The 19,049-nt window shown below is 40.8% G+C and overlaps 1 protein-coding gene across 3 annotated transcripts in view; it reads left to right on the forward strand.

The window, feature by feature from the left end:
* The window catches only part of TOX (thymocyte selection associated high mobility group box), a 189,340-nt gene extending 183,890 nt beyond the window's left edge, over window positions 1–5,450 (forward strand). For all 3 annotated transcript variants that reach the window (XM_083517924.1, XM_083517925.1, XM_083517926.1), the window contains 2 exons: window positions 952–1,103; window positions 2,550–5,450. In XM_083517924.1, coding sequence (XP_083374050.1) covers window positions 952–1,103; window positions 2,550–2,586 — 189 coding nt within the window. In that variant the 3' untranslated portion in view covers window positions 2,587–5,450. The remainder of the gene's footprint in view (window positions 1–951; window positions 1,104–2,549) is intronic.
* Window positions 5,451–19,049: the final 13,599 nt, after the last annotated feature.

Here is a 19,049-nt window from a genome sequence, read left to right on the forward strand (position 1 = left end):
TTGAACTAGGCATTTATTGTATTTGCCAAATGCAAACAAGGGTCATAAAATGTACCATTTCAACCAGAAAGGTTCTACGTAGCAAAATGAAACCTTTATTTTAGTTAGTGTGCCTCCTTCTGATGTCACCGGGAGGTTCATCTCTGTTCTCTTCTAGTCAAAATTGGAGGGTGTATAATAGTATTTCTGCACAAAAAGTGCTTCTAACCTTTCAGCAATGCTCTCTGTATATTTAAGCTAAATACTGTACTGCAAATCATTGCATACCATTCTTGAAAATCTGATCTACTCTGCTGATTTTGGCAAACAGCATTTAGGCATTCTCACTCTTGGCTGAAAACAACAGCAAGTTGGGTTTTTATACTGCTTTTGCTACATTAGTCCAACAACTGTTAAAAAGCCTTAGCTGAATTTTTGTGTAGTTGAGAAAGAAGTGCAAATAAAAGAAGGAGCAGATGGTCCTTTTGTGACTGAACCAAATAAAAGGGGTTTGAGAACAATAATTGTGAATAGGTGTAGTCTAATAAAACACTCAGCCACCTGCTGCCTGCATCCTTCAAAAAGATTCTGTTGCATATTCTTGGAATTAACTAATAGTGTATCCTTGGGTTGAATCGAAATACGAGCTGTAAGAAACACACAGACCTTTCTTTTATTTTCCCGTGTTGAATGAGTTGTTTTTCATGGCTTTAAAATGTCTCTGTTCTTTGTCTCCGAGTTCTACACTATTGCAGTGTGTTATCTAGCATTTCTTCTCAACCAATTTAAAAAAAATGTGTGGTGTTTTTTTCCTTTTGGAAAAGCACAAGCATCCTTCTATTTTCTTTTCTTTTTTTCAAGTTTGAAAATGTAGAAGTACAACATTGGTACTTTGTCAAAACTTTCAGTTAAGAGGTTAACTTCGATCTGCAAACCTTATTTTGAATTCTCCCCCCCCCCTTGTTTTTTTAGGGTTTTACTCTTCAGCCTGATTACCAGAATATTATCAACCCAACATCTACAGCTGCGCAAGTTGTTACCCAAGCGATGGAGTATGTTCGTTCAGGGTGCAGAAATCCCCCAGCACAGAGTGTGGACTGGAATAATGATTACTGCAGTAATGGGTGAGCAGCCAGTGAATGCCACCTTGTGTTGAGTAATATTTATGACAAAAGCTGGGCAACAATTGTGGTATCTATTTTTATATTTATCATCTAGCTCAGATTACAGGGTTCTGATGCCTTTGGTTACTAACAGATGTCTAGTGAAAATAATAATGAACAAGCAGTGGCTTGCTTTACATCAGACCAGTATATTTTACTATTAGGGAGACTGTTATTTAAGAGAACAAGGGCTGCAGTACTGCACATAATTAATCGCAAATAAGACTCACCCTCCACTGAAATCAATGAGAGAAATGGAAAATTGTGTCAACCACTTACAGTAAACAGAAGAGAATATTATCTTGATAGCCATATACTTGTTGGCAGCTGTCTGTCTCGGGAGACAATGAAGGAGTGAACATTTGGGGATGAAGTCAACCCGTTGGAAGGTTACAGTAGCTGTAGAAACCAATATGAGAGAGACATGTTTTGTTGCAGCTGGGGCAGATGAAGGCACCCAGTTGTGCTGCTGCAGATGCACCATGGCGTTTCTTCTCTCTGCACTTCTCCTAGTGGTCGCAGACTACACACTCCTTATCCAATACAGTGGTACCTCTGGTTAAGTACTTAATTCGTTCCGGAGGTCCGTTCTTAACCTGAAACTGTTCTTAACCTGAAGCACCACTTTAGCTAGTGGGGCCTCCTGCTGCCGCCGCGCCTCTGGAGCACGATTTCTGTTCTTACCCTGAAGCAAAGTTCTTAACCCGAGGCACTATTTCTGGGTTTGTGGAGTCTGTAACCTGAAGAGTCTGTAACCCGAGGTACCACTGTAAATGAAGATCTACAAATTTGGTGGGGTTCATGGCCCTTTCCTCCTCACAGCAGCCATCCCTGCCTCTAAAGCGATAGGGTGTCTGGGATATTGGTCAACTTGCTTAACTAAGGAAGAATATTAAATATATCTAATACAGGGATGGGGAAGCTGTAGCCCTCTAGACGTTGTTGGACGCTCTACTCTCCCCAATGCAGACCAGGGTGCTTTTCCCATCAACCCCAGACAGGATGGCCATTGGTCAGGGGTGATAGGGGTGTTAGTCCAAACAACATATGGAGGGCCAGAGTTTCCATTAGAAAGAGCCTGTGCTTTTCTGTTTACATGTGCACAGCCAAGCAAAGATGCTTTGTGTCCAGAGCATTTATGTTCAAAGACTTCCGATGGGAAGGGGCAATCAGACAGGCTGGTTTATAAAGGGGCACAGGCTTACTCTCTGCTGGGCTGAGGTGCTCCCTGGATTCTTGGCTAGAATTGCATGCCTGTCTTTGGCCCAAACTGGGGGACTTTGCTGACACTTCTGGCCTGCTTAAGATATCAAAACACTGATCTGAAGGCTTAACATGTGGTTTTGAATGTCAACACTAAATGTAATTCTCTTTTCTCTCCCCCTTCCCCAAATTCTTTCTGAACAGGGCCATGCAGAGGGACAAAGCTTTGTACCTTACCTGAACAGTTTGGGAAAGCGCCTCTTCTTTCCACTGAAGAATGCAGGGAAGTCTTTTCATCCCAGATTGCTATATGCAGTCAAGGCAGTTCTGCATTTATTTAGAAAATATAAGTTGCTAAGCACTTAGGACTATTTAAGCTGGTGGGTCATTCACTCTGGGAGGGGGAAATAGTCTTGCTCCTTCCTCCACCCCCTTGTTTCTTTTTCTTTCTCCTTCAGCATCCTTTAAATGGACGTTGCTTTTCTTCTTTCATTTAGGAAGGAGGCTTGGACCATTCAGATTTTATGTTGGTTTTTATTTTTGCTGTGAAGTGCTGCGCTAGTAACTGCCTTAGCAACTGTAGATGTCTTGGATAAAAGTCCTGGATTTTCCATTGGTTTTCATAATGGGTGTTTATATGAAACTACTAAAGACTTTTTAAATGGCTTGATGTAGCAGTCATAGCAAGTTTGTAAATAGCATCTATGTTACACTCTCCTAGAGTATAAAATGTGAATGTTTTTGTAGCTAATTGTAATTTGAAACTGGCTCATTCCAGTTTATTGATTTCACAAAGGGGGTTAAATTGGCAAACATTCATATTTTTACTTCATTTTTAAGCAACTGACTAATAGTTCTATATTTTCAAACTCTTTGAAAGAAAAAAGGAAAATTATTCCCAAATGAATTTAATTAAACAGAAATTGGCTTTCTGTCATTAGTTATACAAAAAAAAAGTTTAGTGTTGGGAAAAGAGCAAACACATTTATTTTGTACTGCCTAAAACTGCTTTTTTATCACTTTATGTGTAATGGTTAGTAAACGTCATTTACGTCCTCTTATGTATAAAATGGCCAAATGCTTTCTTGATATTTTATTAGATGCTGAAACAGATTGGAAACACCTAAATTATAACCTTTACATACGGCTATGTATTATTGTTTCTTCATACTGTGTCTGTATTTAATCTTTTTTATGGAAGCTGTTGCGCCTATTTATGAAATAATAAATATAGGTGTTTGTAAGTAAATTTGTTAGCATCTTAAAGAAGATTTTTTTAAAACTACTTTTGTTGGCATCAATGTATTTGCTGCTGGTGTGAATACTTTTAGTTTAGTTTTTACAGTGATATGAATAAAGCCAAACCAGCTTTTCATGGCAGAAAAAGAAGGTAATCAACATTTATTCTATACTTCCTAAGTTGATCTGTGACCAAAAAAAAAAAGTAGAGGGGGGGAGCTAAATCCTTAACAAACTTCCCTGTATCTCTAGTCACAAGTTACCTAGATCACATTAGTGAAGACTAAATAAGGAGATATAGAGTATGTCAAAAGTCTGATGTGCACAGGGACTTCCCCATTCTCTTCTGTGAAGGGAAGCTTTCTGCACATAGGTAGAAATGGTGTTACATGCACAGGTCATTCCTGTGCCTACAGGCAACAGCAAAGAAGCCCCTACATGAGTGCAGCTCCATATAATGTATTGGGGCAGGTGGAGCAGCGCCACTGTTTTAAATGGATGCCTTTGGCATTCAGAGACCATTTGCCCCAAAAAACAAAGGTGAATTATAATGGAAAAAAGAAACCAAAATGTAAAGTTACCAAAAAATACTTCAGTTATGAAGGCAAAAAGGGCTAGGTCATAATTTTTATGAGTAGGAAGTAGCAAGAACAGGGCTAAATTCTTCAGTAACCACTGAATGGCCCAAGAGTAGAATAGTGATTAAGAGAGGCCAAAACTGAGTATTTTTACCACTTAGATTAAGGGAAGTCCAACATAGTACCCTCCAGATAATATTGGACCACAGCTCCCATAAACCCTGACTATTAGTCACATTGGGGATGGTGAAAGTTGTAGTCCAACACTATCTGGAAGAACCACATTGGCTACCCCTTGGTTTAGAACATGAATAGTTATGAATAACCCATTCTGAGATGAATCCATCCACGGTCCTCCAAATGGGAATGGGCCTACTTAGGAAGGGATGAATAAGGGATGTTGTAGGTGTGTCAAACACTGCCAGTTCTCCCATCTGTATATTGACTATGCCAGAGACAGAGTTAACCAATCATTCTCCAATTAACATTGAAGGTAGCACTCTTAATTTTTGGACCCTATCTTTGTTTCCTTAAGAGTTCTCCTTCTCCCCATCCAAACAGAGCATCAAATTATGTTTTGAGAAAGCTGGTGCAATTTCTGTTTCCTTTTGTCCACTTACTCTTGGCTACAAGCTCTGCCAGGCAATTCATATCTCCTGTTTGGGAAAATCTAGTATTCTCATCTTAAGGGATGCTCAGGGTGGCAAACTTGTACTGGTTAAATTGCGAATCAGCTGGCTTCTATTTCATATGTGAAATAGAGATATTGTGTTAATCCAATCCAAAAGAAAAATATGTAAAATGCCTGAAAAGTACATTATGTTTGCTTTGAAATGAAATTAGGCAATGTACAAACTTGAATCACTTGAGCATGTAATAACTAATAAATAATGCAGATCAGATGTGATTATTCAAATGGCTATAGCTGAGTTCTAATTTTCTTGTCTTGAATCCATATAGGAAGTCACAATTACATTCACGGTTTTATTGTCTTTATGTTGAGTACTTTAGAAATAAACCAGCACTAACAATTAGCTAATATTTCCCATTAAATTCTGTTATAGTAAAATTTCATTTCCCACTCAGAATAATTCTACAAAGAGAGAAGCAGTTGGCAGTTATGGGAATCAGCTTCAACAGGATTTGATGGGAGAGTGCTGTGTTATCAATATCTTTGCTAGAGAGGCTGTGCTGTCACAGAATACCATTTATTAATTTCAGTAGCCAACCAAGGTTCAAACTAGAAGCAAATATCAATGTCAATAAAACGTATGTCATAATTAAAGAATTTCTGTGTGGTGGTGTTGCTGTTCAAGTATATACTGGAGGTTAAAACCTCACACCTTTACACTGCTTGGAGGTATTTTAGTCATGTTTCCATAGAGCAAATGGACATTACATAACTGCATGAGTGGTTGTTCCCTAACACACATTCTGTGGAAATTTGGCCTGATTAGTGCAATGTGCTATTTCACATTATAACTGCACAGGCAAATGTCCAGCCTAGAGATCAAAATTGCAGTCTTGAAAATGAGAGTAGCTATTTACTTGCCTAGAGCAATCAGCTGCCCTTATAATAACATTCTGAATACTCACCTAAATGTCCGACTAAGTGCATATTTGCACACCAACCACTTTTAAATATGATTTCTATACAGTGCAATCTTATATTTATCTACCCATAAATAAGCCCTACTGAGTTTATGTACCTGGAAGTGAGTATAAGATTGCAGCCATACCCATGTTATCAAGCTTAGGATATCCTTTCTGGAAAGCACCATGCATTTAAAGCATTTTGCATGTTAAATATTGCATCACTGGTAAAATATTTTAAATGATAGGTGGAGGACTAAAACATATATTTCAAACTGCAACCATGAAAATAGTTTAGTTATATGAAAGATATCCATAAATTATACAAGAAGCTAGCAACCCTTTCAAATTTCGGTACCCAATGCTACACATATGCATGTCAAAGAAAGAGACCCAACATGCAGTGGCGTAGCAAGGTTAGCTGGTACCCGGTATGGAAATTCCCCCCCCCCCCCATGCTAGAACAGAACATTTGTAAGGAGAGATAAAAATGTTTGTCATCAACACTGACAACTTGGGACTTTGGGGGTTTTCATGCAGTATCCTGCCAGGTGTGAAGCAGCACATGTGGTTCATTTCACTAAAGGCAAACATGGGCAGGAATGCACAGGAACCAGTAAAACATTTACCCAATGCTGGCAAAGGATTTCATCAAGGTTCATCACTTATCTTAGAGCACTGGTATAATGTTACAGGACTTCTGGCAAAAAGAATAAAAATTGTAATCCTCTTATCACTACAAATGGCACAGTATCCTCCTTGGCAGGGTTATTTTTCTATTTTCAGACATGCTAAATCATAAGTGAAATGTAGTCCTTTTATGGAAGTAGAAAAATTCCCAAACTTTACTGTTGGCATTTTAGAATTCTGTCAAGGTTGCTGCTAAATGAAAAGAAACCCACCACTTTTTATGTACATCAGCACAAATTGATATTAACTGGTGATCGCATTTTGCCAAGGACTTCATACTTGGAACATCAATTCATTCATGATATGCTACATTTTAAAAGGGATTTAGAAAATTAAAAGTTGAACCAGCAAACATGAGGCAGAGCACAAGGGAACGTGCATTTATGGTGTATTTGTTATGTTAATAGCTCATCTTTTTCTTCAAGGAGCTCAGGTTGGTGTACATGGTTTCTCCTCCTCATTTAATCCCCACAGTGCCCCTGTGAGGTAGGTTAGGCTGAGAGGCAGTGTCTGGCCCAAGGTCACTCAGTAAGTTTCATGGTTCAATGAGGATTTGAATCCTGGTCTCCCAGGTCCTAGTCCGACACTCAAACCATTACACCACATTGGCTCCCAAATGTACGTAGCTCCAGTCTATTCCAGAACAAAGGGTTCATCGTTTAATTCAAATTTACATTGAAACCAAGCATAATTGTCCTGGTGGGCTGTCAAGGCAAAGATTAATTTGGCAAAGATTAATATTGACTTGCTAAGATTAGAATTGACTTGTTAAGGCTGTCTAGCAGCTGCATTTGGCAGCATTCCTGCAAGTGCATGTCATATCAGAGTATAAGGCTCAGGCGTGGTTGCTTGCCAGCTGTTACTTAAAGCACCCTTACACCATTTTGAGTATTCTTGTTCTCCAGGCTAAACAGCAAGGTATTGCCAACTGAGAGTCTTTTATCTGACCGAAAGTTAAACTTTCAGTTCATGGCTGAGCTGATAACAAGTACCGGAAGCCAGTAGGTGGTTAGGATGGTATTTGAAACTCAGGTTGCCTCTGCTGAATGTGGTTGTGCTGTTTCTTTCCTTAAAAAGTCAGAAAAACCACAGTGAGTAACTGTTTCATGAAGGGGCTTAAAGCAATAACAACATATAGTTTGAGATTCATGGAGCTGCTTAGATTCATGCAATGGACTTGAGCAAAGCTACTGCATTTTTTGACACTTTCTTTGTTCTTTTTGACACACTCACAGTCTGCTTTTGAAATTCAGACTGCAATCCTGTGCAGCCTTATTACCCGCAATGAAGCCTCACCGATTTGGGGACTGACTTCTGAGTAAATAGGATCATACTGCTCCCCAAGTTTCTAAAGCAGATTGACAACAAACAAGGGGGGACGACAAATCTAAAGCCCCTTAGACTTATGGAACTAGTTTGATGGTATTCATATATACCTTAAGGTATATATGCTTTCTCAGAACGTACCCATCTGCTGTACACTCTTTGCCAAAGTTAAACACAGGTGGGTACTGTATTACCAGCACACAGCATATAAAAGCCAGGCACAGATCTTTCTTAAACATATGCATAGAATATCCTCAGTCAGTGAAACTAACCTTAAACTACCGGTATATAAGCTGCTAAGTTATGCAACATAAAGCACAGTTTAGCATCAAATATAAGCAATCACAGAGATTCTGGAGTAAAACAAACATTAGCAATGAAAAGAATAATGCTCCACTGTGGCTAAATGTCAATATAAATAGCAATGTGCTACAATTAAAGTTGATTTGGCCTTTCCAATAGAAGTCTGATTTTCTGGGATTAATCTCGACCTTTTCAAGTTGCATCAGGCTGAAATAAGTTGTCAGAACAGATGTGAATTTTATTTGCAAAGAACAATTGTAATGTTGTAACCCTTAGAGGGCCAATGTTCTCCAGATTGCCTGGCAGATGAATGCATCAGACATGGACATTTTGATAATTGTAGCCATGGAGCAAAATCCTTCCATGTCAAAAGATGATAATGATTTTAATTTTCATAAAAGAAAGATGCACAGTGGATGTGTTTACCTTGGATGACTGCTTCCTTCTGCAGCACTGAGACATTTTCCCTTGTATATCTATGTAATATGGCTGAGATCTCAACACACAGGCATTATCATATCTCCATGAATTTTTTTTGAGGGGGGGGTACCCTGGCCCTGTTATGAGATCTTTTACCTATTACGTAGTTTTGGAAGTCTAGGGGGCTCAATTCATTAGACTCAATTTAGGGAGAATTGGGTGGAAATTGTGGCTTTCACTAAAGCTCCCCCACTATACCTTTTACCCCATAATTCAAACACTGCCTCTGTGCAACAATTCACAAAGTAAGAAATCCTTTAGGCAGAAAAACCTGAATTATATTACAGAATTTAGAAATTTACAGAAGAAGAGAAGTGCTGCCACCACCAGATGCCAAAAATGAGGCTGCAATCTTATGCATATAATTGTAACTAAGCCCACTGAAACTTATAAACAAGTTGAGCTACAATTGTAAGCATACCACTGAAATCAAAAGGACTTACATAGGCTGAATGGGGCTTAGTCCCAGAGAAATGAGTACAGCGGTACCTCGGGTTAAGAACTTAATTCGTTCTGGAAGTCTGTTCTTAACCTGAAACTGTTCTTAACCTGAAGCACCACTTTAGCTAATGGGGCCTCCTGCTGCCACTGCACCACCGCTGCACGATTTCTGTTCTCATCCTGAAGCAAAGTTCTTAACCTGAGGTACTATTTCTGGATTAGCGGAGTCTGTAACCTGAAGCGTATGTAACCCGAGGTACCACTGTATACAACTGCAGCCTTCAATGAGGATGTCAAGTTTCACTTCTCCTTATTCCCTCCCCCATCCCATTCTAACATTTGGTTTGTACGATTTTGATAGAGCTGATCTCCATGCAGTACCATTTCCACAGGAAGAAAAAATGCCCCCTTTCTCTGCATAGATCTGAATAATGTGCTGATTACAGTCTCAAGATGCTGGAAACAGGTGGGGACAAGATTTTCAGGAGAGGGGTAAATTTAAATCAAGTTTGCTTCTGAAGTGGAATCAGCCAGTATCAGTGCCGGATTTACATATAAGCTAAACAAGACATAGCTTAGGTCCCCACTCTCTTGGGGGCCCCCCAAAAAAATTAAAGGAAAAAAAAAACCTGGATGTACATTTCCAAAATAGAAGATAAAAAACAAATAAAATAAAACTTACATATAGCAACAGTGCTTTGTGTTGTGTAGGCTCCTGTGATGTAAGTAATGGGCCCCACCTGCTAGCCTGCTCCCTAAAATATCACTGGTTTGCTCATGTCTGTATCAATTACTTTGATAAAAATCATATTTTGTTATGTGCAAATGGCTTTAGATACCTATTAGGCCCATAAATTACCATATAGCATATATTCAACACAAAAAACAGCAACAATTTGTTGTTGACAAAGAACAACTGGACATATAAAGGGTCCCATATAAAGGGTCAGTAGCTTAGGGCCTCTTCAAACCTAAATCCGGCCCTGGCTAGTGTAGAGGGCCAGAGACACTTTTCTGACACCAGCGTCACTGCAACTTATCTAAGTGGTTCTAGGGAGAAGCTTGGTTACCTGGACGCACCAGTGGAACCAATCCAGCCCTGCCATCAGTGCGTCTGTGCAGCCCGAACTTCACCACTACCCCACCCTAGTCCCCATTCAAGTAAGCTGCAGGGACACCAGTGTTGGAAGGGCAGCTGCCGATGCACCAAACTGACCACTAATGATCCTATTATAAGTATTTGCTGTACGTATGCATGAACAAAAGTGGATGGCACTAGTCGCTGTACAAGATGTCAGAGACAAAACAAGACCACACAGCTCACTTCCCCTTCCACATTCACCCAACATGCTTCTGGACATGCTATGTGATTGGTCACATAGTTTGGTTAAAGAAAAACAGTGGTGCAGGGCCAATCGCTGGATCTGGACTATGATTTGAAGGCAGAAAGCTTTGAACTTTGGCCCTTGCTATAGTCCCAAATGGAACCAACCCCTCACTTCCCATCCATAATGTTTGCAATGGGAGATTTCTTTCCATTACAAGTTGCAAGTGTGTCTGTACATGGAGGGGGGGATCTGATTCGAATCAGGACCATGGAGCAATCCAGTTTGTTGGCGATGCCCGCCCACCCCACCCCCCACACCAGGCCAGCTATTGGTTAATGAAAAAGCAACTATGCAAGACCAAACTACATGACAAAACATCACATCTACTTTGGTCCAAAGTTGTACCAACTCTGAAATTGTATTCAAGATTTTTCTCCAAAGTGGACATCCTGCAACTCAAAGAATTGTAGTTGCAGGTCATTACCTTATTTGCATTTGCTTATTTTTATTTTTTAACTTTAGAGTGTTCCATTTGGATTTTGCATTTAAAAAGAAAGCAAAAGTGGATGTTGCTGCGAGTGTAATTCCCTGTGGAGGTTTATCTAAAAGGAAATAACCTTTCTCAAACATATCCTCCCAGCCAAGCACACAACTCTGATTCTTGAAATGAATTTGTTTATTATTTTGTCTTTCTGGGACCTTAACCTCTATGCCCAGAGAACTCTGGAAACTAGAGTATTTTTGTTGACAAAGACAAGGTAATTGGTCTGAATTGGCTCTCTGGTGAGCTGGACCTTAGACAGACGAGGGGAAAGACAGAGCATCCTTTTTCTTTTTCTTTTATGTATAGCAGTCAGAAGATGTCTCTGAGGCTTCCTATACGTGACTTCACATTCTAATGCGTTTGCACCAACAGATGGTTTAGATACAAATCTGTTAACTTCATTTGGGCAAATGGTCCCATACCAGAAACAAAATCCAGTTTTTAAAAAACACATTTTGCTTGAAGCTGTAAGTTAACATTTTCAAAGAAGTTGGAGAAAATTTTACTAGTGTCTATTATGTTAATCATCATACCTGTCATCAGATAATAGGCTTCTGTAACAGACGGGGACTCTAAAAGGAAATTTATGCTTTTTAAAAGGGCATTAAAATGTCTTTGTACATTTTGATTTATGTGTCACACACACACACACACACACTTTTACATGTTTGCAATTTCCCATCAGTTTTGTTATGATCATTTCTGCTTCAGAATAAGTTAGTATCTGCTCTGTCAAGCATAATGAGGCAAGTTCTTCTTTTGCTGTTGTTGTTGTTATATTTTAAAAAAGTGTTATTGCTGGGAAGGATCTGATCAGTGAATGAAAGCTGGGGAAAAGGGGAAAAGACTGCTTGGGGAAACCTAATTACTCCTAAGGGAACTACCAACATCTCTGAGTCCTTTCTTGACAAGGTAGCCTATTGGATAGCTGCCATGAAAAGCAAAAGTATGGCTTTTATGGGTGTTGAACTGTGTTCTGCAGGAGCTCAAAAACACCAAGGCCAGAGGATTTACCACATGGGACCGACTTTTCTATTCCTGCTGATATTACACTACTGTAGCTGTTATAACTCAACAGCCTTCACACACACACACACACACACACACACACACACAGGCTAAATTTGTCATTACGGATGTGATTACAGGTGCAATTAAATGCTTTAAAATCAGATAGATTACAATGGACAATTGAACACGTATGCAACTGCTTCCCAATTCTGGTAAGCATTATTGGGAGTCTCACCTCTCTCTCCACCATCAGAGGTACCTTTGGATTAAAGTGGATCTCAGATGTCCAGGTCTGAAAGGCAACTGCCATAGGGACCTGTCTCCTCACAGACAGAATGGTAGTAACTGCTGATGTGTGTAGTCAAAGCTATGGCAGGAGCATCACCAAGTGAGCAGCTACTCAGACCCTGCCAGAATGTGCCACATATGCCGTGGATTTGCGCCCCCTAACCCTAACCCCCAGATGTTGCGCCCGGTGCGGCCGGCCCCCCCTGCACCCCCCACGCTACGCCACTGCACATATGCGCATTTTCCAGGCGAGCCCCAGTGGCAACTTGTGCTTGCATGATGATGCCTGTTTTCTTTGGGAAATAGGCAAATTGCATTTATTCATTTTCTAAATTGAACTGTTCCCAGGGCTTTGAGTAGGTTATAGGGGGAAACGGGTTTTCTCAATGGGCTTAGAACAGGAGCCTCTGAGAAGAAAATGCAGAGCCCTCCATCCCCATGACCACCAGCCCAGTCCCCTGCATCAGCATGCTTGTTTGTATTAAATTCTCCAAAGGGAAAAATGTTCATGATGAGGTTGCTATTAGTGAATTTCAAAGTTCATCAGTAGAAAACGAAGTAGAAAGAACTAACAAAATCCAGGGCAGTGATTTAGAATTGCATGTTGTTGTTTAGTCATTTAGTCATGTCCGACTCTTCGTGACCCCATGGACCAGAGCACACCAGGCACTCCTGTCTTCCACTGCCTCCCGCAGTTTGGTCAGGCTCATGTTTGTAGCTTCGAGAACACTGTCCAACCATCTCGTCCTCTGTCGTCCCCTTCTCCTTGTGCCCTCCAACTTTCCCAACATCAGGGTCTTTTCCAGGGAGTCTTCTCTTCTCATGAGGTGGCCAAAGTATTGGAGCCTCAGCTTCACGATCTGTCCTTCCAGTGAGCACTAAGGGCTGATTTCCTTAAGAATGGATACGTTTGATCTTCTTGCAGTCCATGGGACTCTCAAGAGTTTCCTCCAGCACCATAACTCAAAAGCATCAATTCTTCGGCGATCAGCCTTCTTTATGGTCCAGCTCTCACTTCCATACATCACTACTGGGAAGACCATGGCTTTAACTATTTGGACCTTTGTTGGTAAGGTGATGTCTCTGCTTTTTAAGATGCTTTTTTTTTTTGCCATTGCCTTTCTCCCAAGGAGCAGGCGTCTTTTAATTTCGTGACTGCTGTCACCATCTGCAGTGATCTTGGAGCCCAAGAAAGTAAAATCTCTCACTGCAATTTGTAATTTGGTCCCTTGTTCCTGTGCCTCTTCTAAATCCAGCTTGCACTTCTGGGAGTTCTCGGTCCACATACTGCTTAAGCCTGCCTTGTAGAATTTTAAGCATAACCTTGCTAGCGTGTGAAATGAGTGCAATTGTGCGGTAGTTGGAACATTCTTTGGCACTTCCCTTCTTTGGGATTGGGATGTAGACTGATCTTCTCCAATCCTCTGGCCGCTGCTGAGTTTTGCAAATTTGCTGGCATATTGAGTGTAGCACCTTAACAGCATCATCTTTTAAAATTTTAAATAGTTCAGCTGGAATATCATCACTTCCACTGGCCTTGTTATTAGCAATGCTTTCTAAGGCCCATTTGACTTCACTCCCCAGGATGTCTGGCTCAAGGTCAGCAACCACACTACCTGGGGTATATGAGACATCCATTTCTTTCTGGTATAGTTCCTCTGTGTATTCTTGCCACCTCTTCTTGATGTCTTCTGCTTCTGTTAGGTCCTTTCCACTTTTGTCTTTTATTATGGAAATCTTTGTACAAAATGTTCCTTTCATATCTCCAATTTTCTTGAACAGATCTCTGGTTTTTCCCATTCTATTGTTTTCCTCTATTTCTTTGCATTGCTCGTTTAAGAAGGCCTTCTTGTCTCTCCTTGCTATTCTTTGGAAATCTGCATTCAGTTTCCTGTACTGTATCTTTCACTATCTGCCTCGCATTTTGCTTGCCTTCTCTCCCCCGCTATTTGTAAGGCCTCGTTGGACAGCCACTTTGCTTTCTTGCATTTCCTTTTCATTGGGATGGTTTTACTTGCTGCCTCTTGTATAATGTTACGAGCCTCTGTCCATAGTTCTTCAGGCACTCTGTCCACCAAATCTAAATCCTTAAACCTGTTCCTCACTTCCACTGTGTATTCATAAGGGATTTGACTTAGATTGTATCTTACCGGCCCAGTGGTTTTTTCCTACTTTCTTCAGTTTAAGCTTGAATTTTGCTATAAGAAGCTGATGATCTGAGCCACAGTCAGCTCCAGGTCTTGTTGTTGCTGACTGTATAGAGCTTCTCCATCTTTGGCTGCAGAGAATATAATCAATCTGATTTTGATGCTGCCCATCTGGTGATGTCCATGTGTAGAGTCGTCTCTTGCAGTGGCGTAGCGTGGGGGGTGCAGGGGGGGCCGGCCGCACCAGGCGCAATATCTGGGGAGGGGCACACTCGCAGCTCTCTGCCCCTGCTAAAATCCACGGGTTAGGGGGCGCAAATTACTTGCCTTGCCCCGGGTGCTGACAACCCACGCTACGCCACTGGTCTCTTGTGTTGTTGGAAAAGAGTGTTTGTGATGACCAGCTTGTTCTCTTGGCAGAACTCTATTAGCCTTTGCCCTGCTTCGTTTTGAACTCCAAGGCCAAACTTGCCAGTTGTTCCTTTTATCTCTTGACTCCCTACTTTAGCATTCCAATCCCCTATAATGAGAAGAACATCCTTCTTCTTAGAATTGCATAGCTGGGATTTTAATAGCTGCAACTACAGAACTCTAAATGTCAAAAGGAAACAAGCAATGTGTGAACAGAGTAGCAACATTTCCCACTATCTGTACTCAAAATACGGAATAGATCGTTGATGCTGTATGGATGGATATGCCAGGACTTTTAAAATATTTCATATATGGATGTTAAGTTATTTGGATATCATAGCTGGCTATCAGTTTCCTAGAAGGGGCTGCTATTTTTAAAATCAGATGCCTCCTAGTGGCTTGCTCTGTGTCTGCCTTTGTATCCTAGAATTTAATAACTTAAGAGGCTCTGAAAGCTGACTCTAAATCCTGCTCTGCAACAGATATTCTAGGAGTCCACAAACTTTCAAGGAAATTGGCATTTTACAAAAAAACAACAAAACAGGATGGGTTTATTACTGTACCAAGACAAAATGCTTCATCCCACATAACATAGCTTTACTTACTAAGCTAGTACAGGGCTAGAAAACCTCTTGCCCAGATGTGGGGAACGTTTAGCCCTCCATATGCTGCTGAACTACAACTCCAGCAAGCATCAGTTAGCAAGCATGCCCAATAGCCAGGGATGGTCCCATTGAAATCAGTGCAGCTTACTTCTGAGTAGATATGCACTGGATTGCAGTGTGGGAGTTGGAAGATCAAAATGGCACTAGCATGTGCATGCCTGATGTTGCACAACTGATATTTGCTGCCCTTTACTTTCAACCCTATCTAATGCCAGGAGGTGACTCACTTCACCCTGCCTAATGGCATTACAACCTTGATATCAACTCTTCAGTTATGCAGGTGTATGGAAACTTTTTTGTTTGATGGAACCGATGCTAGACAAAACTTGGTTGGAATAAACTAAAGCATCTGGTGGGAAAATAGAATAGATATGCACCAGGGCAGTTTCTTCTTGCTGTACATTATTATTACAATCAATATCACTTATGTTCAGTCATGTGGATTGTCTTCATATTAGTTATGCTTCATTTTGTATTATGAAAAAGGATATATTTGAAAACTGATCAACATAAATTATGCAGCTCCGAAGTAATTTCTGATTTAAACTGTGTTTCATATGGTGAATTACTAGTCTAGAGTTATCTTGATTTCAATGTGTTTAATGTGTGTTACATTAAAACTGGAGAGGGTGTTATATTTATTCCATTAAAAGTAACTATGTTGGGTTAAGCAAGCAAGGGTCAACTCTGTCACTGATCTGGCTTATAAGACAGAAACCACACCCCACAATTATATATGATAAGTCACTTCAAAGTTAGAATCCTCTCAATACCAATGGATGTTTGATTTCATAAGTTTGCTTTCTTAGGAAAAACCAGGAACTTGATCTCAATAAGCAAACAGATCAAGGCTGTGCCTTGGAAGACAATCAAGTGAAACATAGAATTCAGCTTTGATCCCAGCCATATCTACTCAGAAGTAAGTTCTATCGAATTCATTGTGCCTTATTCCCAGGGTAAGTAGATTTTGAATCAGAGGTAGCAGGTGTGCTGGCTTATTGCCATGACACTTTCTTCTATTCTGCCTGAACTATGTTCTTATTTAGTTCATGAGTATTTAAGCCTATAGGCATGAAGCTAAAATCAAATCTGTTCTAACGCAGTAGAGCTCAGGGTTATGTTTGGGAAATGGAAGTTTTCCACTCTCACCCTGTACCCTTCTTGTGAAACATAACCCATAGGCTTCTCATACAAATCCTTCCATTAGGTAGAGTGATGCAGGTGCCTCAGGCAGCAGCTGCTGAGGGGTGACAAGATCTTGGAGTACAGAGCTGTGTGTGCCATGTGGTCTGGGCTTGTGCCCTCTAAGCTTGCCTGTTGCCCGCAGGTGCTGTGGCAGCACCAATCTGGTCAGCTTCCATACATTGAACGGGAAAGAAGCACCATCTTCTGCTTTGCCTCAGGTGGCAAAATAACTTAAGCTGTCCCTGCATATAAAATCTAAAAAGATGTTATGATTGTGTACCTGCCTGCCCCAATATTGCTTTAGCCCAGCAGTTTCGTATATAAAACTACTCTATACTTGGTTGCACTGAGCAATGGCATGCATATCTCCACAGATCAAATAAGAGATATTGAGATATCCACCCTGGGTATCACATTGCAGCCCTGGTGGGAATAACAGTTTATATGGTTGTTTGACATATACAGTATATTTGTGTGTTCCAAAGAATGTATAAAGCAGCCATACAGTGGTGTGTATCAAAGACATTACAAACTTTAGGTCCAGTCCAGAAGCATATAAATAAACCTAAGTCCTGATCGGTGGGATCATTAAGTATTTAAGGCCCATGGAACACAAGAAACTATCTTTTTTCAGCTCACTGTTTTTTTACACTTGGATTCATAGAGCTGGAATTAGTCCATCCCTTTGCCTGTGTGAGAAACCTATAGCAACTACAGCATCCTGATAGGCAGTCATCCAGCTGCTGTTCCTAAAAACAGCTAATAAAGAAGAATCCATTACTTTCCGAGGCAACCTATTCGACTGTCAAACAGCTTATACCATCTGAGGGTTCTTCCTAATCTTTAGTCTAAAGAATTTTTATTTTTATTAGAATCCATTGGTTTGGGTGCAGAGCAACAGAAAACAAATTTGCTCCATCCGTTCTGTTATTCTATAAAATGGTCACCTGAATTTACATATATACAACCCTACATTTTTAAGCTGTGGCTGAAAGCAACTCTGTACTGGTAAGTAAGAACATCTGAAATCTAGCCCATTTCGACAGCAAACAAGAGTGGAAACCACTTTAGACTCTTGGAGTAAAGTCACTTTAATTTGGGATAAGAGCTGCAAGTACGTACAATGTCCACACACACTAATGGTGCTTTCACATGGTCAATGTAGTCACAGCAGGAGCATAAGGAGAAGTCTTCTGGATCAAAACAAGAGGGCACCTGCATTAGCATCATGGTTCCCACTATACCAGACTTTTGGGAAGTCAACAGTGAAGGCAATGATTGACCACAGTAACTGGTATTCAGAGGTACACAACTTCTGAATATGGAGAGTCCATTGAGTTAGCATGGCTAAAGGCCACTGAAAAGCCTATTCACTAATGTCCTAGCACATACTGCCTCCACGTACGCCTACCTGCATTCAGTATGGAAGTCCAAAGGCGTTTCTAAATGTATTGAGGTGATCACACTTAGAATCCTTCCAGCAATCAGAAACCCTTTGTTGTCAGGGTACCTGGCGACAGACAAGATGCTACGCATTAGCAGTCAAACATATATAGGCATATTCAGCTTCCCATGCTGTGAACAGGAAGACTTGAAGTGGAGCCAGTGCATGCTGGGACACTGGGTACAATGCTTCTTTTCATGAAGCCTCTCTCAACTTTATTGCCACATGCATTTGCCCCAAAAGGATGGATAGGACTGTTGTTGTGGTTGTCGTTTAGTTGTGTCCGACTCTTCGTGACCCCATGGACCAGAGCACGCCAGGCACTCCTGTCTTCCACCGCCTCCTGCAGTTTGGTCAGACTCATGTTTGTAGCTTCGAGAACACTGTCCAACCATCTCATCCTCTGTCGTCCCCTTCTCCTTGTGCCCTCCATCTTTCCTAACATCAGGGTCTTTTCCAAGGAGTCTTTTCTTCACATGAGATGGCCAAAGTACTGAAGCCTCAGCTTCACGTTTTGTCCTTCCAGTGAGCACTCAGGGCTGATTTCCTTAAGAATGGATAGATTTGATCTTCTTGCAGTCCATGGGACTCTCAAGAGTCTCCTCCAGCACCATAACTCAAAAGCATCAATTCTTCGGCGATCAGCCTTCTTTATGGTCCAGCTCTCACTTCCATACATCACTACTGGGAAGACCATGGCTTTAACTATACAGACCTTTGTTGGTAAGGTGATGTCCCTGCTTTTTAAGATGCTTTTTTTTTTTTTTTGCCATTGCCTTTCTCCCAAGGAGCAGGCGTCTTTTAATTTCGTGACTGCTGTCACCATCTGCAGTGATCATGGAGCCCAAGAACGTAAAATCTCTCACTGCCTCCATTTCTTCCCCTTCTATTTGCCAGGAGGTGATGGGACCAGTGGCCATGTTCTTCATTTTTTTGATGTTGAGCTTCAGACCATATTTTGCACTCTCCTCTTTCACCCTCATTAAAAGGTTCTTTAATTCCTCCTCACTTTCTGCCATCAAGGTTGTGTC

This window comes from Podarcis liolepis (assembly GCF_965112155.1).
Source record: "Podarcis liolepis genome assembly, chromosome: 8".
Taxonomy (NCBI): Eukaryota; Metazoa; Chordata; class Lepidosauria; order Squamata; family Lacertidae; genus Podarcis; species Podarcis liolepis.